Genomic DNA, 23,543 nt, shown 5'->3' on the forward strand with positions numbered 1-23,543 from the left:
GCTGTGAGTTTCCCCGGTGACATGTGGAACTGAGGGTAGTGGAGTCTTCCCAGGCCATTTTACTTATCAAACAGTACCACCTGGAATCTTAAAGAATTTATGAAGTGAGTAAAATGAAGCCCAGAGAGGTTAAGAGATCTGCTGAAGGTCACACAGGACGGAGACTGCAACCCAGACCTACTTCCCACCCCTCGGCATGCTGCTTCCCTCTTCTACCACCTCAGGTCTAGTGTCCCTCTGAAGAGAAACGGGGCTGTGACTCAAATCCTAAAGTAAGATCTCGCTGTGTGCTCGGCATGTGCCCAGCCCCTGGGAATCTGCTTCCCATGCGCACTCCCGTTCAGCCCTCAGGGTATCCGGTGAAGCCAGACTTTGGGCTCCATTTTACAGATCAGGAAACTGAGACACAGAAAAGTTATTTGCCCAAAGTCTCACAGCGAATAAATAATGAAGCTAGAATTTGAACTCAGATCACCTCTCTTTAAGGCCCAGGTTCACTATCCTGTGTTGCAATTTGCCTCAAATGTGATGAATGGCTCTCCCAAGCGCCCTTGACTTCGCAGTTTCTTGGTGCCTAAAAAAGCCCCGAGTACCTGTCTCGTTATCCGACAACCACCATGTCCTGGAACGCAGCCTGTGTTCAGCTTCCACGTCTTACCTTCAGCTGGGTTCTGAAAAATTGCATGATCAATGGCCACTCGAGCATCAGCCATCATGCCTCCTTGAATCAGGCACCTGTCCTGCTTCCCCGGGGACCCCTTAGCCACGAGAAAGCACTCAGCAGCTGCAGTGGGGTGAGGCAGGCAGGACCTGTGCCCCTTCTCCCCACAGGCTGAATTCAGGGCAAAGGGGACGGAGGAGTAGGCTGGGGTCAGGCAGCGAAGGTCCAACCCTGTCTTCCTGGCTAAGGAGGGCACAGGTCAGGCTCCTGGCTGCTTTCCACCCTGGGACAAGGGGTGGGGGAGAGTGACTTGGCCTGATGTAGTTCAGCACCCACGTTAGGAACACTTGCATATGGACCATCTTTAGGATACGCCAGCCCAGGGTTTGAAAGACACCAGGCTGTCTCAGGCACCTCTTTTTTCTTAGTCCAAAGCTAATTCTAAATCCATTTCTAGGCCAAATTTTTACCCCAAACTTGTCTCCCTAAAGCAGTGGTTCTCAGCCTTCTGGCCCTTTAAATACAGTTCCTCATGTTGTGACCCAACCATAAAATTATTTTCGTTGCTACTTCGTAACTGTAATGTTGCTACTGTTATGAATCGTAATGTAAATATCTGACATGCAGGATGGTCTTAGGCGACCCCTGTGAAAGGGTCATTCAACCGCCAAAGGGGTCGCGACCCACAGGTTGAGAACCGCTGCCCTGAAGACTGTTCTGTGGTCCCAGTTGAGTCTGTGCCTGTCCTGCTCCCTCCATATCCTGGGCCTTCTCCGCTCCTGCACACCTGGGAGCTGAGGAAAGAGAAGGGACACAGGGTCAGGCTGCTGGCTGGGCTCTCCTGCACTCTCCAATTATTTGAAATCATTTTTAACACAGAGCTGATTTGGAGCTGCGAGGGGTTGTCATAGAAACTGTGTCCTGGTGCCTCTGGCTTAACACACTGCAGGCAGTCGCTCTGACGCTCTGGGTGCCTAGATGTGACAGGGAAAGGATGAGGCTCTGGAGACCTTCAATTAGCTGGGGCTCTTCTCTTTTAATTTCCTCTCTCTGGCCTATGGCTCCGCCTCCCTGATCTTGGCCCAGTGGGGACCTCTAGCTCCAGGCAGGGTAGGCAGCTTGTTTGCTGACCTGGCAGTTTCATCCCTTGGAAACTGGTGGCAGTGTGTGATGTGAGCTCCAGGAAGGATGAACATGTGTGGTTCTGTGCCCTGGGAGAAGGGCACTCAGACCAGCCAAAGAGGCCAGCCACGCGCCAGGCAAAGGTGTGTCTAGTGCCATAGGTTCGTACAGAGGGCAGATGAATGAGGAGGGATTCTTTTCATCTCTAAGCAGGTGATTTAGCAACAGTTGTTGCAAAATTTCTATAAACCTAACTTTTTAGTCAGGATCTATTTTCAATTCTCCAAGCCCTAGTTAGGGAATATTGACAAACATAATGCCGGTGGGCACCATACTCTGCAAGTGTGTTTGTCTACCACACGTTCTGCAAGTCACACGTGCCCCTGACAGCCTGTGTGCTGGGCCTGCTGCCTGGAGCTGCACAGGGCTCCTCTCCTTAGGGCCCTGCCCACAGGTGAGTGGGCCTAACCAGAGACCTGTGCGCACTCAGGATGGGACTTGGATAATGCATCTACGCGTTGCCCAGACTTGCGCCACACTTGTGAGGGGCCCTGTCCTCACTGCTGCTGTGGGGCCCAGGGCTGCTACAAGCATTATGGCTCCAGGAAGGAGGGAAACGCCCCACAGTTATCACCACCTGGAAAGGGGAACCGCCCGGTTCTACCAGGAGCCCTGCTGAGCTCCAAAAATGGGTTCCCTGATGGTTCGCTTCTCCCTGGGGTTTGCTCCTGGCTCAGTGGAATAGCATCCAAAGGGAGGCTGGGAGGGAGAACATTCCACCTTGGTCTCTGAAGACTAATGAACCATGCAGTCCAGGCCCATTCAGCCAGAGGCCAGTCCAGGCCTAGAGGAGGGCTACTCGGGCTTGGGATGGACGAGCAACCCCAGAGGCCTCGCTCTCTCCCTCATCTCCTTTCCTGGTCCCCCCCATCCCAGGCCCCCAGTCCATAATCCTGATTCCCTGCCTGCTGAGCCCTGTGGAGAGATCATATTTGTAAGCCCAGAGTATCATCTGCCTGCCCCTGAAGTCAGTCTTGAAAGTGCAAGATGGTATTAGGTGAAACGGGCTCCTCCTTCGTGTCAGCAAACCTCACCAACTCACGGAAGCTGATAAAACCCAGTCAGCAAGAAGTCCTCTAACTGCTCACCTTCCATCACACAGTGGGGTCCTCTGGGCAGATGTATGCCTTCCTGCCACACGGGACCATCTGCCCTGGACTGTCAGGGTGGGTTCACTCAAGCCAGAGTAGATGAGCACCCACTGGGCATGGAGCAGTGATGGGTCTCACTCCATAAGCCATGCGGCTGCCCAGTGAAACCAGCCTGAGGCTCATGCACCCTCCTGTCAGGCCAGCACATGGCCGAGCTTGCTGCATTTGGCCCCCACTCCTCCCGGTGGCACCCCAAGGCGAGGCCATGGGAGGCTCCCACTGTCTGACAGCGCTCTGGACATCAGGGTGGCATCTGGCAGCATTTTGTGCAGCTGCTTGGGGGTGGGGGGCAGGAAGCCACTCTCCCAGCACTCACATCCCCTCCCCACCCAAAGAAACCAGGAAGTACATAGGAAAATACAGTCTTTATTGGTCTTCTGAAACAACAAACCAGAAATATAATTTGCCTTTAAAAATCTCTGTCTCAAGGTGAAGATACCACTATTGACAATGTCCACCCCTCCCCCATTCCCTTTAGGAAATCCCCACATCTGGTTTCAGCTGGCAAACCAAGAGAAGGAAGACTGTGCCCCACACCGGGGAGGGCATTTAGCAGCCTTGCCGGGGCGCCCTCGGCACCCCTGTGCTGGAGAAAGCCTTTCCAAAGGCAAGTTTGCCTCTCCTCCAAGCCCTCTCCCCGACTATGCTCTTCTATGAGATACAAGCATTGAGGGGTGCAAGCTGAGCTGGGCCTGCCCTGTCCTTCCTCAAACCCCGGCCTCGTGTTCTGGCAACCTCTTCCTGGGCCACCACTGAGCGACCTGAACCCTACCCAGCCCTCTTCTCTGCCATTCCCACAACTCTGCAAGCAGGCGTCTCTGCCCCTTTGGTGTAGGTTCAAGCAAGGAACAAACAGGAGCCCTGGCCCTTGCTCTGGTTTGGAGCCCAGTCCAGGTGCAATGGAGAACTCTGGGGAGCCAGACTGAGCAGACCAACCCGTGGGAGAGGGAGCCCCATCACGGGAGCCTCTGAGCAGAGTGCGGCAGTCTCTGTGTGGGAGATGTGAGCAGGCAGCGAGCTTCACGGAGGCCACCTGCTTTCCCAAGATGTCACCAGGCACAGAGCATGGCCCAGTCCCCACCCGAGGTCATGGGCCCAGAAGTGCTGAAGAAGGAGGGAGGGGTGCAGAGCAGTGGTTCTCCAGCTGTAGGCTGCGGGCTGCAGGCTGCAGGAGGGGAGTCGGTGGGTGTCCCCACGGGGCTGGCAGTGATGATGCACTTTGCCCCCCTGGGCGCTCAGGAGGCTGCCATCCACAGGCACTGCAGCCTCAAGGCCTCTGGGCTGCTTCCCTGGAAAACCCAGCAGGACAGGTGAGAGGGTTACCATGGTGACGGGCAGGCTCATTCACTTGGCCCACTTTAGAGGATCTCAAAGGCATCTGTGCTGTCAGTTTGGGTTTCTCTCCTTGTTGACTTGAGAAGATGGTGATGAGCAAGCGGAAGTTTCAGTGCTGAGGGCTAGACATCCAAGGGGAAGCACGCTCTGCTCCCCGAGTTCTCCTGACTCTGTCTCCATGTGACTGTGTGTGCACGTGTGTGGGATTTTTTCAGTTGATGTGATTTCGCTGGTGATGCTATGAGTTAGTGTGAGAGTAAATTAGTGAATCCAGGAGCAACGCGGTCAGCATGGTCTCTAGCAGATACAGGGGCATAATGGCTTCCGCCGAGGGAGTGTGTTGCAATCACAGCGTGGTGTTTCTAAGTGCTAGATCCCGATGGCAGGGCTGCTGGGCTTGCACATTAGTACCAGCTTCTGAAAGCTGGACCCAACTTTCACACTGAGGGGTGGTTAAGAATATCTTCCTGGCTTAAAAGAGAGTCACAGAAATGAACCCCTTGCCCTCATATTGCTTCCTCCCCAGCCCCTAAATGCAGATGAGAGAGGTTGAGCAAGAGGTAGGGAGAGTCACCTAGCTGTGGATTACACCCAGGGCAGGAAGGGGAATGGGAGTGCTCAATCAGAAGCCTCCACTTGCACACATATTCCTTCTTCTCTACGGCCAGAGGCTCAAGGAGAACCAAAGATTTGGTGGCCCCGGGAGGAGCATCAGCTGGAGCCTTCAGCATAATGGCAGCTTCCCCAGAGACTGGAAGTCCCCGCTGTGGCTGGTTTGCTGGAGGGCTGGGCTGGGACAGGGGGAAGGAGTGGAGCTGGGGACTGTGGCAGAAAGAAGGCCAGCTCTTCCAGAAGCAGTCTCCACGCGCTCTCCTTGCCCTTCCTACCTGAGCCAGGTAGGGCAGGGCTGTCATGCCACAGAGGAGATCTGCTTCTGGTCTTCATGCTCACCCTCTGGGTCCCCCATGAGTGGTTGGCGCTTCTTGAGCTCCCGGTGGTATTTAGCCATGAGGGAGGCATAGATGCAGCCGTAGGCAGCAGCCACCACCATCATGATGCAGACGATGCCACAGACCACCCCGGCGATGATCACGGTGCCGATGGCCCGGCGCACGCTCACAGGCCGGTACCTCTGCTTCTGGGGGCAGGCTGTACTGGACTCCGGCTCGGGCTCAGCCCCTGGCTTGGGCTTGGCAGGTTCTGGGCTGGCCTTGGTGCAGGGTGGCCCAGGACTATCCAGCCCGGCCGAGCTATTCTCGCCCTCCAACTGGGAGCAGTAGTTGAACATCTCCATGGGGACCACGCGCATGTCCTTTCCTCTCAGCTCCTTGGGTAGGGTGCAGGCAAGTTGGTCCAGGCGCCCGCCTGCATTGGGTGAGAAAAAAGGAGGAGCTGACCAGGCATCCAGACGCTGGACTCCCTCTTCCCATCCCCAGGTCCCAGAAACGGAAGGCCCAGAAGTTCTACTTTCTATGAGCAATGTGGTCAGTCCTGGGGTCATGTGGATAGGAGAGGAAGGGAAGAGGAAGCTAGCATCTATTGAGCCAAGTACCATGGTGGGTGAGGCACATATATCGCATCATTTGATCCATGCAGAAGCCATGTAAAATGGGTATTGTCATGATTCCCATTTTATGGAGAAGCACACAACCATTTCAGTCATCTTACTTGCTCCAGAGTCCATCTGACCCACCAGGCAAGACAATGCTGATAGGTGGGGGTGCTCAGGAAAGAGCTGTCAGTGCAAAGAGAGGGCCAAGAGCCCTGCCAGACTGCAGTTTCCCTCCTCTCCCTGAACCTGCCTGCCACCCACCTGCTGTGAGCCCAGGGCACTGTGCTCAACATGACATCCTATCTCTCTGGGCCTCTTTCCTCACAAAAAGGACAAAAGCCAAAAGTCACTGCCAAAGCCGCCACTCTTCCATGCAGGACCTTTTGGTTGCCTAGGAGTACCTCCTTGGAGTACAGAGAAAAAGGAGTTGGGCGAGAATGTTTCTCTTTTCCCCTTTAGAGCAATCTAATGGCCCATCAGCACACCAACCTCAGCATCTCTGAGTGCAGAGGCATCTTGGGAGGAAATCCTGAAGACCTATGAGAACAAAGGTGCTAATGGGGTGGGGGAGGAAGGAGGGGGGGCAGCGATGGGTGCACAGGTTCACCATGACAATGGTGAAGCTGCTCCACCATGGGGAGGTGGAGAAGCAGAACACAGAGAGGGCGAGAGAGAGGGCAGCTAAGGAGAACGAGTTGCCTGAATATGCCCTGTTAGCCAGAGTCAGATCCAGTGAAATCTAGATGCAGGCAACAGTGCCTGTGCAAGGACTTGGCTGCTGCCACCCGCCACTGCCAGCTCCCTCTCCCAGCCCAGCTGCTGTGCACAATAGGCATCAATCTTTCCCCAGGATGCTGATGAAAACAACCCAGGATTTTTTTTTGAGGGAGTGCAACGTTGACAACAACTCTACTATTGAAAATTTCTGAAAATATACATTCCCATTCCTTGCCAGTTTGTGCTGAGAGTTTAGTTCCTGATGACTGTGTGAAAGGGCAAGAATGTTCCCTAGGGACAGCACATTGGTCTGGGTCTGAAGACACTTGGCCTCTAGTCCCCACCCCCATCCCCGATGCTGACTGCCTGGGTGGCCTTAGCAAGTCTTCCATCCAGGGAATGTATCCAGGGCAGCCTTTCTACGGGCAGGAGCTGGGTGCTGACAGGGGCAACCTCATCTTCCTGCTCCAAAGACCTGAGGGTGAATCCAGCCTGTCATCTTGTACAATATGATGTATTTAATTGCTTATGAGTCTTACCTTTCTTGGCTATAAAATAAGGCCATCTCAATTAGATATGAGGATTAAAATAGATAATGTACATGAAATGATGCTTGTAAACTAAGTACTATGCAAGGATTATTTCCCCAATCACCAAAATGGGAACTGTTATCATAGTGACTAACATGTTATGGCACTTTACAGCATGTAAAATGCTTTTAATAATTAACATATGAGAATGTCATGCAAATAATTGAGATTGTGGCTGCGTATGGAATGAAGAAGTGAGACTTTGATGAAAAATGTTAGCATTCCTTTCACAAAGATTTTTTATGTTGATTCATTCATTCAGCAAATATTCATTGAGCTTCTACTTTGTGCTGGGCACCAAATTGTATCTTATTAAGTCCATTTCATATAATGACTCTACTAGCAAATGAACAAAAATACATACGTTTTATTGAGGACGTACTTTGTTTTCCAGACACTTTGCATGTATTACCTATTTAATCCTCACAGCAATTCTATGAGATAGACACGTTATTCACCCCCCATTTTACAGATGAGTGCGCTGACACAGGAATTAATCACTTTCTCAAGATCATACAGCTTGTCAGTGGCAGAGCCACAAATCAAGCCCAGATCTGGCACCTTTAGCCACTGTGCTTGATTCTTTGCCCTCCTGTCCCATCCCATGTCATCATTTCATAGGTCATTGTAGAACTTAATCAGTAATGAAAGTGGGAAGGGAAAGAAAGTAAAACCATTTGGCTTCTTATTAAAGCTTTGCTAACAAAAGTTCTTGGAAGAGAGAGTTGAGATCATCATCAAAACAAAAATTTGGTTTTATCTGTGGATTTACATTACATTCCACCATCCAGAAATGATGGATATTTAAGAGGTTGCTGTATTCAGAAAAGCAAGGGTGGTTTTCTTTCTCCTTCTACCATACTAGGGAATCCCAGAGCCATATCTAGTGGGATGCAGAGAAAAAGTATACTGTGTCTTTAAGTTCCCTCATGAAACCTGTGAAAGTAAGATCAAGTTACCATGAGTCGATCTAAAAGAAAAAGAGAAGAGAAAGGCAGGGAGTGGGGAGAGGGCACAGAGAAGAAGGGGGGCAGTGGGGGAGGAGGGAGAGCAGCACCCCAGCCTCCCTGCCCTGCTGATCTTTTGGAGCTGCAGGCCGCTGGGACTTTCAGTGTGGCTGGTGAAGAGGCGGGGCCACCCCTTCTGCCCTGACCTTAGCCCAGCCTCCAGGAAATGCGTTGGATCAGGGGTGACCCTCCCAATTCCTCACACCCAGGCAGGGCTGGCTGTGCTCACCTCGGTAAGAGAACCACTCCATCCAATGCTTGAAATCACGCAAGTTACAGTCACACTCCCAGGGGTTGTCCCCAACCTGCAGTAGCCGCAGACTTGCTAGGGGTTCAAATGTCAGCCGATCCAGGCTCTGCAGGCGGTTGGAGCGCAGCGACAGGGAGCGCAGGGCAGGGAGTCCGTCAAAAAGGCCAGGCGGCAGCTGGGCCAGGCCGTTGATGGACAGGTCTAGGTGGCGGAGCAGGGGCGAGTGCTGCAGCAGGTCCCTGTCCAGGGTCCTGATGCTGTTATTGCGCAGCTGCAGCTCAGTCAGATTGGTCAGGTCCTCGAAAATGGAGCCGGGCAGCTGGTCCAGGAAGTTGTTGGATAGGTCCAACCGCTGCAGACTGGACAGATTGGCGAATGCCCAGCTTGGTAGGGCACTCAGCTTATTGTTCAAGAGCAAGAGAGTTCGGGTGGCAGCAGGCAAATCTGGGGGCACCACGGTGAGGCCTAGGCCACTGCAATCCACCTCCAGGCTGCGGGTGTCACACTTACAGGAGAAAGGGCAGGTGGGGAGGGCCTCCACAGCATACAGGGCGATCCAGCAGGTGATCCCTGGTGGGGAAGCAGGGAGGTGGGCGGACGGGGAGAAAGAAAGTGTCAGGTGGGAGTTACCTCCTCCTGCCTCTATTCCCTCCTAACTAGTTCATACCACAATGGCCCAAGGCACAACCAGTGCACAAACACTTACTGGCCACATACAAAGATAATTTAAAAATCCCAAATACTTCCATGTTAATGGACTTCGCATGGTGTCAGCAGGGCTCCTTGCCCACAGCACATCTGGCCAAAGAATCCCTGCCATGCAGTATGACCCTGCAGAATGACAGGCCTGAGTCCAGAGAACAAGCAACGCTGGTCCACAAAGATGCCTCAGCTCATGTGGCCTCCCATGGCTGATCTCCTGGGAGCTGGGGCCCACTGACACCACAGATGTTGACAAAATGAAGAGCATAAGGATGCTTGAGAAACCTGCCCCCAGGTTCCTCTCCCAGAGTCACTGCCAGGAGAACGTTCTCTTTCCAAAAGAAAATGGCCACACTGCTGCTTCCTTCCCTCTCCGCACCGCACCCCCAACCTGCACCTGCACTAGGCTGAGACATGCCACACAGAAGGGAGGGCACAAAGGGGCCCTCCGAGCCTGCCCCAAAACCTCCAGTGTGTCAGATCTGCATGAGCCCACATCCAAGACGAGGCCCGCAACTTAGCGTGAGAACCAGCCAGGAGTCCAGCACACCCAGGGTTCACTCCAGAGATGGCCGTGCAAATGACAAGGATACAATGTGCAGTTCCAGTTCACACTGAAGAGTACGTGTGCCCAAGCCACTGAAAATCATGGGGCCTAGGACAAGCTCCATATTTATTCTCATTCTGAAGGCACCCGTGCCCAGAGCCTGAACTCCTGTCCCTAAGGGCTGCAGGGCAGCATTTCTGCAAAAAGGGTCCATTAACATAATTCCTTGCATGGTCCCATGTTTTGCCCAGGACCAAATGGGCACAGGGCCGGGCCTGTGGAAAGGCTGGGGGCCTCCGAGAACAATCACAACAGGGTAGGTCATTCCATTGTCCAGCAACCCTTTCTAAGAGTGACGGAAAAACCCTTAACTGTCGTCCTGAATAGTCAGAGAAGTCTGCTCATTATAAAAGGGAAAAGGGCTGAGCTCAAACTAGCTCAACCAAACTAAGGCAGCCCCAAGAAGCCCAGAGGAAAGGCCCAGCTGGAGAGGCGCTGGAGATGCCCAGACCCAGGCCACGGCCCAGCTGGCCCCAGCTAGAGAAGCAGCAGCCACCTGAGCAGCGTGCCTGCATGGGGTGGTCTTGAGTCTGTGTCTGGTAGGTGTCTGGTTGTCTGGTTTTCCAAAGGGCAGACGTGGAAGGAACAGGATGGGGCTGTGTCCCTCCCCTGCCTGGGGGATCAATGACAGCTGAGAGACACACTGCAAGGCTGACACCTGAGCCTAAATGTTCCCTAGGGGAAGTGAGCACAGGCATGGCCATGGGAGCCAACTGGAGACCCTTCCTGGCCACATGGGGGCCCCTGCTGCTACCTCTCACCTTGTCACCCCTCTGAGCCCATCTGCTGCCAGGTCAGCCCCCCGCCAACCCCCGGACACTGCCCCACCATGCCATGTAAAAATCTCCTTCCTCAGGCTTCACTTTCCCAACCCATTCAGCTTCCCTCTCAAAAGGTTCCACATACTCAGCAGCCACTGTTTCCCCACCCCCAAGAAATTCAGAGTGGCATGAACGTCCTGGTGACAAGAGAACGGGATCCTGTATTGCGAGGTGTTGAGTGATTCCAGAATGAGGCTGAAAGGGGAGCTGATGGCTCGGGGATCAGCCACGCGTGTGTAGTGAATAATTCAGGCTGCTGTGTGAGGCAGCTGCATGACAAGCTGCCGTGCGAGAGGAGAAGTCTGGCAGTGTATGTCCTCAGGGCCTTCTCTTACCTCTCACCATGGGCAACCCGGTCCTCGCCAACCATGTCCCTTTACCGCACCTGAAGAGAATTCTCGGGGCTTCTTGCACTCTGACAACTTTGTAAGCTTCCTTATGGGAAACAGGGCCTGATTCCTTATACACAGGACCGGTCCCTAATGCCCTTTCCAGCACCACATTCCAAGAGCCCACTAGTCCCCCATTTCAGAGTTGGGAAGACTGAGGCATAAGAGGGTCTCCACGGTCACCCAGCAGGCGAGACAAGAGGGAGGCTCACATTAGAGCATCGGGGCCACAGGAGCTGGAAACTCTGGGCATGGGGTGGACTTCCTGGTTCCGGACCAGACTGATGTGGGGAGACAGGACTCCAGCTCCTTATCCAACCACTGAGGCTCTCAGCAGCGACTCTTTCTTTATCCCTCACAGATGCCAAAAGCATGGCAGGTTGCACAAGGTGATTCCTGGGTTTCCAGAGCCAAGCCTTGGGCCTCCCGGAAAGAGATAGACCTCCAGGCAGTCCAAACGCATCACTACAGGCCATGCTAGCCCTGCGCCCAGCCCCCACCCCTCCGTACTCACAGGAGACCTGCCTCCACGGCAGGGCCAGTCTGGTTCTCTGCTTGGAGCCACTGCCGGGGGGCAGCATGGTGACACGGCAGCTCTTGCAGCCCTGCACGGCTGGGACAGAGGATCCCTTGTAGGCACTACCTGTCAGTCCTGAGAGAGAGAAAGAGGACGCGCTGAGCAGAGCAGGCACTTGAGGCCCAGGCCCATCCAGCCCAGGGGTTAGGGAGAGGGCCCGGTGTCTCTTTACACTGCGAGTCATTCCCTCTCCTGTTCCAGCTCTGATCCCTGGGTGGGGGAAGGAGAGGCCTGAGGGGCAGAGAAACCAGGAAAACGTCAACCTCCCGGGGTGATCAGGGGTGGTGTCGGGGCTCAGGCGACCCAGGGGCCCTCAGTCTTAGATGCAGTGCTGAGCTCTGGGCTGTGGGGCTCAGGAACTGCCCAGGTTCTCCCCAGTGTCCCCTCCTCCAGCCTCTTCTTGCTGCCTCTCTGGTGTGCTGGTCTCTAAAATGTTTTCAGAGCCATACGGCCTCCTCGGTCTGGGCCTTTCTGTGACACGAGTGTGGAAACTAAGGGACATCTCTGCCGGGTGCAGAGGGAGGCCACAGGCAACACCGGTCACGGTCCCACTGCCACTCTTACCATGGCCCCCGAGGAGGCAGAGAGCGGGCCCCCGGCGCACCCCGCCGCTGCGTCAGCGTGCGGCCCAGGTCCCACTCTTGCTGCTGCGGGGGGGCCCTGCTTCCCCTCCACCTTCGCCTGAGAGGTGAGTCGCAGTGTGTGTCTTCCTCGCCGGCTATAATAAGACTCAGCAGCTCAGGGGTTCGTGCTGCTGCAGCAGCTGCTCCAGCAGGAGACAGGGACACAGAGACAGGGGCACGGAGACAGGGACATGGAGGAGAGGGTGAGATTGCGAACCAGAAGGAGCAGGGAGCAGGCTTCCCTTCCAAAGAGGATAGAAGAGGGTACTTGCCCTTTCTAGGGTCTCAAGGACCTGCCCTGCCCCCACCCAGTGACGCATAAAGCGGACACAGGCCCTCCTCTGGTCCCCACTTCCTGCCGGGTATGGCAAGGGCCCTGAGGCAGAGCCTGGGCCTCCATGCCCCCAGCCCCATCAGGTGGGCACAGGACGGTGGTGGTTGCCACAACAGCACACGCAGAGTGAGGTGGGAAATGGGGTGGAGGGTGACTGCTAACAGCCCCACCTCTTGCTGCTCCCAAAGGCACAGCCCTGTCACCTATTGCCCTGGGTGCTCCTAGAGTTCGATCTTTCTTGGTTGCCAAGTTCATCCCTGGGTGATAGCTGGTTGCAATCCCCCCCCCCACGTCCCCCACCCCCACAGGCCTAGTTAATTCTGGGAGCCCGAGAAGTCAGTGGCAGAGCTAAGCAGACAGCTGAGGAGGTGGAGAGAGCTGCTGAGAAGCTAGCACGTTCAGCTCTGAAATCTTGGGTGAAGCAGAGTTTCCCTCAGGCATCTAGGGTCCTGCTGCAGCTCTTGGTGTCTCGTTGAGCCTCTCCCCCACCCCCTGGGTTACAGCTGCCTCCTGGAGAGTGGCAGAACCCCCTTAGAACACAGCGACCCCCACGGAGCCTTCAGCTGTGCTCCCAGCAAGGGCAGCCCTCTCAGGGGGGGAGGGGCCCCTCCTGCTCTTGCCTTTGTCTTTCCTCCCCCCTCTGCCACATCAGGAAGACTCGGGGTGTGAAGGCCTCACAGGGGCTGGCAGATTGCGTCTCAACAACTGGACAGTCCCAAGCTCCTGGGCTGAGGCGTGGGGTAGATGCTCAGGGCAGGGCCGGTGTTGTCCCCGGCAGGATCCTGGTTCGCATGCCCAGGTCAGGCAGGGCTCTGTTCAAACCCTTGCCAGGTCATTCCTTCGCTGCATAACCTTAAACCAACAGCAAAACTCTCTGGGCCTCAGTAATCTTAGCTCTAAAAGTGATGACAGTAGTACTCAATGGGTGGAATTTCCGTGAGGATCAATCTACTTAAGGGAGGAGAGTTAACAATTACTCTATTTAACACAAAAATTACCTTAGAAGGTAATTCAGGTGAATATTGAGCCCCTGACTGATGTGAAGAAACCCCAGCAGCCTGCAGCAGGCCTATGAGACATCTCCTTCCTGAACCACCAACCTCACACGTGGCCCTGCTGCTCTACTCTGAGCACGTGCTGCAGCCTGAGCTTGCGCCAGGCTGTGGCATCACGTGGTGCGCACTGCAGGGCGTGCTCACCCACACGGTGTCCGCACCCCTCCACCCCAGACAGCAGGGCCACCCTCTCTCTGCCCCTCAGGCCCCGACCCTTAGAACAATCTCTTACTCCAGCAAGATCCCTCATAGCACCCACACATACTAGGCAGGCCAACGGCCCCTCAAGGCAAGAAGACAATGACCAACTTGCCCAAGGTCACACATTAGGTCAGGAATGGAGTTGCAGCTTCTGAGCCTGGCTGCTCATCCACTGCCTGGTGCCTGTCACCTGGCATGGCCCCTGTGGGGAGACACTTAAGTGTGCTCAGAGGGGGGTGCCCAGGCTCCCAGACACATGCTTGGAGCTCCCAGCACGTGGTACAAACACACACCCACAGGAAGCCGTGCAGTTAGGCATGTGCACGCACACACACACACACACACACACACACACACGTGCGCGCCCTGCCGGCAGCCCGTCTGCACTCCTCCTCACATGCAGCATGCGGGCAGCGGAGTGAGATGCCTGGCGGCTCCTGAGATCCCCCAGCAGGCAGGTGTACAGGGACACCTCCGGCCTAGAAGTAAGGTAAAGCAAGCCCTACGCCACAATGTGTTCTCTGCTCAGACCAACACAGGGATGGGGACCCAATCCAACCTTCTGCCCCCACTCTCTCCCGCTTCCTGCAGGGCAGCAGGTGGTGGAGAACCCCCTTGCCCAAGCCCAGGCCCGATTTCCACCAGAGCCCCTCTCCTCCCTCTTTCTTTTGTTGTTGTTGTTTGTTAGGGTTTTTTATGTGAATCTTCACCCAAGGATGTTTTTCCCATTGGCTTTTAGAGAGAATGGAAGGGATGGGGAGAGACAGAGAGAAGCATCCATCTGAGAGAGACACATTGATTGGTTGCCTCCCCGGAGGGGCTGGAGATTAAGCCGGCAACCGAGGTAAAGCCCTTGACTGGAATTGAACACATAACCCTTCAGTCCATGGCTGACTCTCTAACCACTGAGTCAAACCAGCTAGGGCTCCTCTTCCAAGTAGACGCCCTTTCCTACAGACTCCTCATCTACCCATCCCTGGTCTGTGTCCTCCCAGAAAGGAGCCCAGCAAGCAGCACTCGGTGGAGGCGGTGGCCTCGAGTGCAGGTCCTGCTGCCCCATCCCCAGAATGCTGTCCCCATACGAAGCAAGGCAGGCAGGTCTCCACAATGTGGACCCACAGGCGGTGTGTTGCAAGGCGGCAGGACACTGCTGACCCTTGTACTCTAGAGAACTGTGGCGGGAATGTTCCCTGGGGACCTGACTCTGCCCCCTTGGGCACCAGAGAAGTGACCCTTCAGGAAATATGGGCTTGAGCCCAGCACTTTTCAGCTTCTTGGCCCTCTGCCCATCGGCACACCTCCAACCAAAGGACTCCTTCCTGCCTCCAAAAGTCCCCCCTGCCTCACTAGGAAGGGGGTGGCCTACATTAGGAAGCTGGGGGAGCAGCGGCTGCAGCAAGCATGGCCAGCTGCTGGGTAAATTAATGCCATCCAGGAGGGCAGTCCCCACCCAGGGTGGAGAATGAGGGTGGAAAGAGTCAGGGGGTCCTGCCAGAAAGATCTCCTGCCTCCAAGTCCCACCGCCTTGGAGCTCTGGGTGCTGGACTTGCTCCCAGTCTTCATAGGACTTTCTGTCCCAGTCCCAAGACAAAGAGACCAGGGTCCTCCTTGACTGGGCTTTTCTGGGAGAACTTGGACTGGATGACAGGGTTCATGAGCTACAAGCAGTCAAATGGGGAAGTCCCTGAGAACACAGGGCTGTGTGCTCCAACCCTTTGCCGCTCACAGTGTGGTCCATGGACCGGCAGCATGGGCTGACCTAGGAACTTCTTAGAAATGCAGAATCTCAGGCCCCACCCCAGGCCTGAATCAGCATTTTAATGTGTTGGCTGGTGTGGCTCAGTGGCTAGAGTGTTGGCCCATGCACCAAAGAGTAGAGGGTGCAATTCTCAGTCAAGGGCACTTACCTGGGTTGCAGGTTTGATCCCCTACCCCAGCTGGGGTGTGTGGGGGAAGCAACCAATCAATGTGTTTCACCTCTCTCTCTCTCTCTCTCTCTCTCTCTCTCTCTCTCTCTCTCTCTCTCCCTCTCTCCATCCCTCCTACCCTCCCTCCCTTCCACTCTCTCTAAAGATCAATAGAAAAAATATCCTCGGGTGAGGATTTTTAAAAAATCAGAATCAGCATTTTCACAAGATCCAGACAATTTGTATGTATATCTAAGTTTGAGAAGACTGGGCTCGATCACATCTCTCCCAGCCAATCCTGCACCTCCCAGGAGGTCATGCTGGTCAGTCTCTGGAAGCCAGTCACCAGGCAGGAAGTGGCAGGGACCTGGGCAGAGAGGTGAGGGTATTCACATTAGCACCTCCTTCCAGAAGCCTCTGGATGGGGAGAAGCTATCACCATAGCTGCAAACGCCTATGTTCTTAATCCTCATAACAACTCCCTGAGGTTACTGGTACTATTAACACCATGTTATAGAGGGGGAAACTGAGGCACGGGAAGTTAGGTAACTTCCCTCAGGTTAGGTAATGGAAGAATACAGCTTTGGGCCCGAGTGGTCGGTGGCAAAGCTCCTAATTCAGCTGCCTTTACAGGTCTAGGTCTGTTCGGCCCTGATCTGCCCACACACCGAGGTTCCCGACGTAGGAAGGAAAGGGCAAGGCAGGGCAGATGCAACCTTCCGCTTGTGCAGAATCTCACAGTAACAGCGTCTTCTCATTTGCTCTCTCACTGGAGCTGAGGGGTCCTTACCCCTCCTACTGATGGGGACACGAGCTCTGTGCCCTGCTGTACTGAGATGCCACCGGGCCTCCCCCAGCTGCCTTCTGTCCGGAAATATCGCAGATGCAGCAGGGATAGCCCCATGGGCCAAGATCTGGTCAAGGGAGTGGAGGGGGCTTTCTAGAAACCCTTCCGGTGGAGGGTTGAGTGCTGAGGTGAGGAGGGTGAGCTGGGAGCTCAGGAAGCCAGGGCTGGGAAGGTAGCGATGGAACAGGAAGCAGCAGTGAGAGCAGAAGGTTCCTTGTGCTCCTGCCGAGCTGAGTGTGGCGTCCCCTGGAGACGGGGGTGGGATCTGCCTCCCCAGGGCTCACCTCACCTCAGCCCCATGGTGAGGAGCAGCCTGCCTGCTCTCATTCCCTGCAGATGCTGGGCTTAGGACTGGGAGCCTGACCTCTCCGTGCCTGGGCCCCAGCCATCTCTCCCCCAGGTGGAGGTTAATCCTCCAAGTGGAGTGGGCTCAGACTCCAGCTGGCAACCACCAAGAAACCCACCATAGGTCTGGCATCCGTGCCCTTCCTCTGATGCTTCTGCCTGTCCATCCCCCCAAGTCAAGTGTCCAAACCACACAGCCGACAAATGCCCATTGTGCCTGGACCTGGGGTTCCTGGCCCCTGAGACGGCGCGCTGGCCCTGCTGTGTGCACGCTGCCTGGTCTCTCCCTTCGGTCAAGGCTCCTAGACTCAGGTTAAGGGTCCCCCTCAGCACCAGACTCACGGAACTAGAAGCAAAAGGGGCCTTTGCCGCCTCCTCTGCACCTCCTTTGTTCTGCAGAGAGGTGAAGGCCACCGGCTAGTGAGAGGCAGGGCCGGGGTTGGAGCCACTTCACAGGGTCCTCCCCACCCCAGGAGGGCGGAGAGCCCTGGGTGGTGGGATGCCCCAGGCTGAGCCCTGTGTGGCAGGGGCCGTACAGAGCTGGGCTCTCCTCCTGCTGCCTCCAGCCTGGCGGTCAGGCCCTTTCAGGAAACATTCTCAATCTTTCCCTGCCGGTCATCCCCAAACGCATGCTGCCAGCAGCACGGAAGCAGGCTTTCCGTCTCTATATTTGTACTTGGAACAGACAAACCCTCCTGGTTCATTTTCAAATGCACTCCCCCTTCTCACCCCTGGCTTCCTGCACCTGCTTTCCTGGTGCAACGTTCCCAATCCCAGACAGACCCTCGGGGAAGCGGAACAGAAAAACCCCTCGTCACTCCTCATGAATGAGCTACGTGCTCACTGAGGCCCTGGATTTGGGCTCTGGGCCGGGCTGGCAGGGCCAGAGGAGGCCTGATCTGGGAGTTAGGAGGGAGGCCCTGAGAGGGGAGAGACTGCCTCTGCTTACACTCCTTCTCCTCTCCCCACCCCAGAGGTCCCCAGATACCCCAACGTTACATAAATCCCTGCCCCCTCAGCATGCTGCCCACCCAGCCCAAAGCAGCCTCCCACCCAGGCTTTGGTACCTAGGAAATGGGACAGAGTTTGCCTATCTGAGCCCCAGACACATCTTCCAGTCAAATCCCAAAGAAACCAGATCGGTTTCTTTAAAAACCTTCCTCTTTCTCCTGCCACCCCCGGCTGGCTTTCCTGGTCTCCCTCTTTGGCAGCGCCAGGGATTGTGCCGATGGGGAGGTGGGGTGGGAAGTGCAGGAAGCTGCTGTGGGTTTCCCTTCAGGCTGGACTTCCCCCGCCCATCTCCACGCGCTCAGCTGCCCTCCCCTCCCCCAGCTGGTGTAGTTATCTAAGCTGCAGAGTGTCAATCTGAGTCACAGCGAGGTGATGCCCAACATGCCATGACAGCCAGGAGCCAGCCTCCCCACCATCACCCCTGAAACACAGACTGCACAGCTCAGGGGCAGACAAAGCAGCCGACCTGGAACTGAGTGGGAGGTCGGGACTCCTAGTCAGGCCCCCTATCTCTGCATCATCAAAATGGGCCTCGGGGCTGCGGAGAGCGGCTGCCCTGATCCCACTCAGGGACCCATGCCCCACTGGGTCGGGAAGCCAGGTTGGCATGCCTGGCTGCAGACCACCGACCCCCCTAAGCTAGGTCCACAGCCCCCACTAAGCCTCAGGACTGCTAGGAGCCAGGCCTGGGGTTTGCCAAGGAAGAGCTGCAAGGCTCTTCTCCCCCATCCACTCCCAGCCACGCCCCCACCAGGTGGCTTCCCCACAGCTCTATGGACCCATGTCCAGCGAGGGAAGGGCTCCTCCACAGCTTTGTCCAAGGACAGCTGCCCGAAGGCCCCAGCCCCACACTGAGGGCGTCCTGAAAAGAGGCTGGGACCAGGAGGTCAATTCCTGTGCCCCAGACAGCTCAGCGCTCCAGCCTGCCACCCCCATGCTGAGCCACCGCTCTCTGTCCCAGCCCTGTCGCCAGCACCTCCTTCCCACAGAACCCAACTTCCTCAGGCCGTCTGCTGAGCCAGGCGTGCAGACGGCACAGGGCTCTTTGCTGTCTGTCCCCTTGCCGCAGGGACTGGTTTCTATGCCACACAGGCCTGTCATCTGGCACTGGCACTGCCCTCCTCACCCCTGCCCTTCCCTAGCTTCCCCCTCCCCAGCAGAATCCTAGCTCATGTCCTCAACACTGTGAGGTCAGTTCCCTGTGTCCTGTCTCTGTGGCCTGCCCAGATGCCCAAGCCTGAGCACTGCCCCTGCCCCAGCAACTGCCCCCAGGCAGGAGGCGGCAGCAGCTCTCCATGTGTGCAGGGCAGAGACCCAGCAAAGACAGGACCCAAGTCCCCATGCCCCAGCCACCCTGTACCCACGAATCCTTTATTTCTTCCCACCAGCGCACAGCACTCACCTTTCTCCACCCTGACCTCAAGCTCCTTAAACCAAGTAGCTGTGAGCCGTTCAATGAGCCCCTCCTGGGATTCCTGGAGAAATCCAGACAGCACAGCCAAGTGGAGCGCAGTGGGCACCGAGTCTCCAATCCACCGCGAGCGGGGACCTGGCACGCAGCAAACAGCCTGGGGAGGAGGAATGCCTGCCGCCGCTGCTGCCAAGGGGACGGGGCTGCTGGGTCAATAACAAACTGAGAGGGGAAGAGGGAGGGACAGAGGTAGACAGATCGAGAGGGGAAGCCAAGGGAGAGGAGGAGAGAGCACGCGCGAGCACAGAGACGGAGCAATGGAGTGACAGCTGGGGGTACATCTGTGATGACAGCGACAGTAGCACACACAGGCTAAGGCGCGCGCACACGGGCGCACACACACCACAGGCGCTCGCGGCGGCGGGGAGGGCAGCGCTCACCCTTGAAACGCTCACATTTCAGTGGAAAAAAAAGGCCTGTGGATTAATCGCTCCCAACTCCAGGGAGGAGAAAGCTGTTTTCCCGTGTACCTCCATCTTCCTTCCCCGCGCTGTCCCCACTCTCCCCACCCCTGGCCGCGCCCCTTCTCAGCCTCTCCCCCTCTCTCCCTTCCCCTTTGGGGAAAGGGTGTGGTCAGGACCCAGCGGCAGAGAGGTCCCTGGGAAGCTAGGTCTGTCTCAGGTCAGAGACAGGTGGGGCGGCATCTCCCATCCTGCCTGTGGAGAAGGAAAACCCCTTCTCTAGGTCCAGGGGGCATTTATTTCAGGCAGGGAAATTGGAGGGCTCAGCAGGGGGCAACTGCCTGCTGTCCTCAGGAGGAGCCAGGAGCCTCCCAGCCAGGGTCACATCCCCGGCTGGGATCACCGAGCCTCAGCAACCACAGAGCCAGGCTATTCAGTGGAGCAAAATGTCAGACCTGCTGGCAGGGGTGGCAGGTGTCTGTGTGCCCTGGGGGAGGGAAGTGTGGTGTTCAGAGCTCAGCGGCCTCTTTACTAACCAGGTTGGAGAAGCTGATATTCCAAGAGATGGCCAGTGTCCCATCCAAAGGCAAAGGAAGCTGAGCCAGGGAGGAGCCTGGCCTGGGAACTGACCCCTAAATGACCCTTCCCTGCAGTTCTTAACACTGGCCTGACAAGCAGATGGCAGACAGTGTGGCATGTTGGCAGTGCCGGGGTATGCTAGTGTGCCTCTTCCATTCTGCGTGCTTTCCTGGGGGACTCGCCATCCGAACTGAGGGTGGGGTTGAGAAACGCCCCTTAACTCAGGACACTCCTGATAGGGCACTTCTGCTCTTCTGGGCACACAGCAGTGGGGGCCAGGCTGCTGTTGCAGGAGGAGAGAGCATCTTTTACCTCCTGAGAAGTCCCCTCTCACCTACTTGGATGTCATATGCCTTAAAGCTAAACGCCCGCATCTACCCCTAAACAGCTTCCCAATTCACAGCCCCAGAAAGTGTTTCCTTCCCTGAGGCTGGAATGAGCTCCTGAAAAATACAACCTGAGCATGACCTCCTCTGTGAAGTGTCCCTGCTTAGTCCACAGCCTTGACCTTCTCCTCTGATCGATGGCCTTTCTTTGGGCCACCCTGTCATTACCACAGAAAAAGTATGGCAGCTTTCTGCGATTGGTTTGCCCACTTCCCCATGCTGTGAGCCTCTGCCTCACCCAGCCCAGAGCTGATGGGGGATGGGAGGGAAGAGCCCAAGCCCGCGTCCCAGAGGACGGGCACAGAGTCAAACTCCGCTGCTCAGTAACTAGCTCAGGGGTTTTCAACCTTTTTCATGGCACACATTAACTACTAAAACAAACTAATTACTAAAATTCTGAGGCACACCAAAAAATATGGCTTTCATCGATCTGACCCAAAAAATAGGTATAATTTTGATTCATTCATACTGGACAGCTACTGTTGTGTTGGCTGCTGTCATTTTTTATTTGACAATCTAAGGGAAAATAGGTCAGTGCCCCTGACTACACAGCCAGGTATTGCATGTTTTACATATCTTTGTGGCACACTAGTGTGCCTCTTGTGCCTCTTGTGGAACACTGGTTAAAAGTAGCTGAACTGGCTAATAACTGGTTAATTAATTGACAGCCCTGGGCCTCAGTTTCCTGCCTATAGAATGGGAGCAGAGTGATTGAGATGTCTGGTTTCCCTTCTGGCAATGGTGCTCTATCATCCAAGATTTCACGGAGCAGCTGCAGACTTCCCAGCCTGTGTCAGGAGAGGTGGCCCCTCCTCACCCCAATGTCTGCAGGCTCAGTTATCTAGGCAGAGGAGAAGGGAGGACAAAATAGATATGAGAGCTAGTGGGTAAAAGCTGAGTTTCTGACTCCTTGGGTGTCGGGCCCCTGACAGGGATCATTTGGAGGCGGGGGGGGGGGGGGGGTGCATGAGTGTGTGTGTGCACAGCTGTTTTGTTTTGCTTTCTGTGATGACAAAGCAGACTGAGGTGACAGCCAGGATAAAGAGCAAAGAGGTTCATCTTGATAAGCCTTCTGCCGTCTGTGGCCTTATTGAGGCTCTTTGTTAGGTTGTCTGCCAGCCAAGGGGATCTTAACGAAATGCTGCTTTGGAACAGAGCAGGAGATTGTGGAGAAGCAGATGAGAGAAAGGAGGGAGAAGGGCAGGCTGGGCTAAGGCGAGGAGAAAGTAGTCTGATTTCTCCTCTATCAGGGGATCAAGGTCAGGGTCTAAAACAAGGGCCCACATAGAGAGGCATGAGGTGGGGGTGGTCTCTCTCTCTCTTTTTATTAATCTTTATTGTTGAGAGTATTACAGAAGTCCTCCTTCTTTCTCCCATTGTCCCTCCACCAGTTCCTGCCCCACCCCGGGTCTTTACCACCCATAGGTAATGCATATATGCATATAAGATCCTTGGTTAATCTCTTCCCACACCCCCCTCACCCCTTCTTTCTGAGATTCATCCATCTGTTCCACGTTTCCATGCCTCTGATTCTATTTTATTCATCCATTTATTCTGTTCAATAGATTTCTTATTCATTTATTTTTATTTTTAGATTCAATTGTTGATAGATATGTATTTATTGCCATTTTATTGTTCATATTTTTTATCTCTTTTTTTTCTTCTTCTTCCTCTTCTTAAAGAATACCCTTCAACATTTCATGTAATACTGGTTTGATGGTGATGAACTCCTTTAGCTTTTTCTTATCTGTAAAGCTGACTCTCAATTCTAAATGATAACTTTGCTGGGTAGAGTAATCTTGGTTGTTGGTCCTTGCTATTCATCACTGAATGTTTCCTGCCACTCCCTTCTGGCCTGCATCATTTCTGTTGAGAAATCAGCTGACAGTCATATGGGCACTCCCTTGTTGGTAACTAACTGCTTTTCTCTTGCTGCTTTTAAGATCTTTGTCTTTAGCTCCTGGCATTTTAATTATGATGTGTCTTGATGTAGGCCTCTTTGGGTTCCTCTTGTTTGGGACTCTCTGTGCTTCCTGGACTTATAAGTCTATTTCTTTCACCAGGTAGGGGAAGTTTTCTGTCATTATTTCTTTAAATAAGTTTTTAATATCTTGCTCTCTCTCTTCTTCTTCTGGCACCCCCCATAATGCAAATGTTAGTGCACTTAAAATTGTTCTAGAGGCTCCTTATATTATCTTCATATTCTTGAATTCTTATTTCTTTTTGCTCTTCTGATTGGGTGTTTTTTGCTTTCTCATATTCCAAATCATTGATTTGATTCTCAGAATCCTCTGCTGTTGAATCCCTGTAAATTATTTTTTTAGTTAGTGTATGCTTAATTTCTGAATCGTCCTTTTTCATGTCTTTGACATTCTCACTAAGATCCTTAAAAGTCTCACTAAGTCCCTTGAAGCTCTCTTGAATCCCTTGAAGCTCTGATTAAGTCCCTTGAATCTCTCAGGAAGATCCTTGATTAACCTTATCACCATGTATTTGAACTCTGTATTCAATAGTTTGCTTGCTTCCATTTCTTTCATTGGTGACATGTTTCTTTTTCTCCTAATTTTGGCTGCTTCCCTGTGTTTGTTTCTATGTATTAGGTAGAGCTGTTATGTCTCCTGGAATTGCTAAAATGGCCTAGTGTAGTAGGTGTCCTGTAGGGCCCAGTGGCTCAGCCTCCCCATTAACCTGAGCTGGACACTCTAGGTGCGCCCCTGTGTGGTCTGTGTGCATAGTCTTATTGTAGTTGAGTCTTTTTTAAAAAAAAATTTTGTTTTATTGCTTAAAGTTTTACAAAGAGTATTACATATGTCTCCTTTTGTAGTTCAGTCTTGATTGCTAT

At 54.4% G+C, this 23,543-nt stretch overlaps 2 protein-coding genes across 2 annotated transcripts in view; one reads left to right on the forward strand and one right to left on the reverse strand.

Annotated features, from left to right (window-relative positions):
• Positions 1 to 23,543, forward strand: part of CACNA2D4 (calcium voltage-gated channel auxiliary subunit alpha2delta 4) — a gene marked incomplete at both ends in the record, with an annotated part of 114,509 nt that overhangs the window by 68,856 nt on the left and 22,110 nt on the right. The window lies entirely within an intron of this gene.
• LRTM2 (leucine rich repeats and transmembrane domains 2) lies at positions 3,342 to 12,292 on the reverse strand. The gene is made up of 4 exons (XM_081083644.1): positions 12,106 to 12,292; positions 11,479 to 11,616; positions 8,425 to 9,015; positions 3,342 to 5,694 (listed from the first exon to the last, which is right to left on the reverse strand). Exons 2-4 carry the CDS (start codon positions 11,543 to 11,545, stop codon positions 5,240 to 5,242), a joined length of 1,113 nt encoding a protein of 370 aa, XP_080939770.1. The 5' UTR covers positions 11,546 to 11,616; positions 12,106 to 12,292; the 3' UTR covers positions 3,342 to 5,239.

This window comes from Myotis nattereri (genome assembly GCF_964212035.1).
Source record: "Myotis nattereri genome assembly, chromosome: 2".
Taxonomy (NCBI): Eukaryota; Metazoa; Chordata; class Mammalia; order Chiroptera; family Vespertilionidae; genus Myotis; species Myotis nattereri.

Bases quoted from the DNA above. Each gene is read 5' to 3' on its own strand.
- LRTM2 (XM_081083644.1), bottom strand. From the start codon at position 11,545: ATGCTGCCCCCCGGCAGTGGCTCCAAGCAGAGAACCAGACTGGCCCTG. The intron at 9,016-11,478 runs GTGAGTACGGAG...CTTCCCCACCAG, and splicing joins GCCGTGGAGGCAGGTCTCCT to GGATCACCTGCTGGATCGCC. The intron at 5,695-8,424 runs GTGAGCACAGCC...CACCCAATGCAG, and splicing joins GGAGTGGTTCTCTTACCGAG to GCGGGCGCCTGGACCAACTT.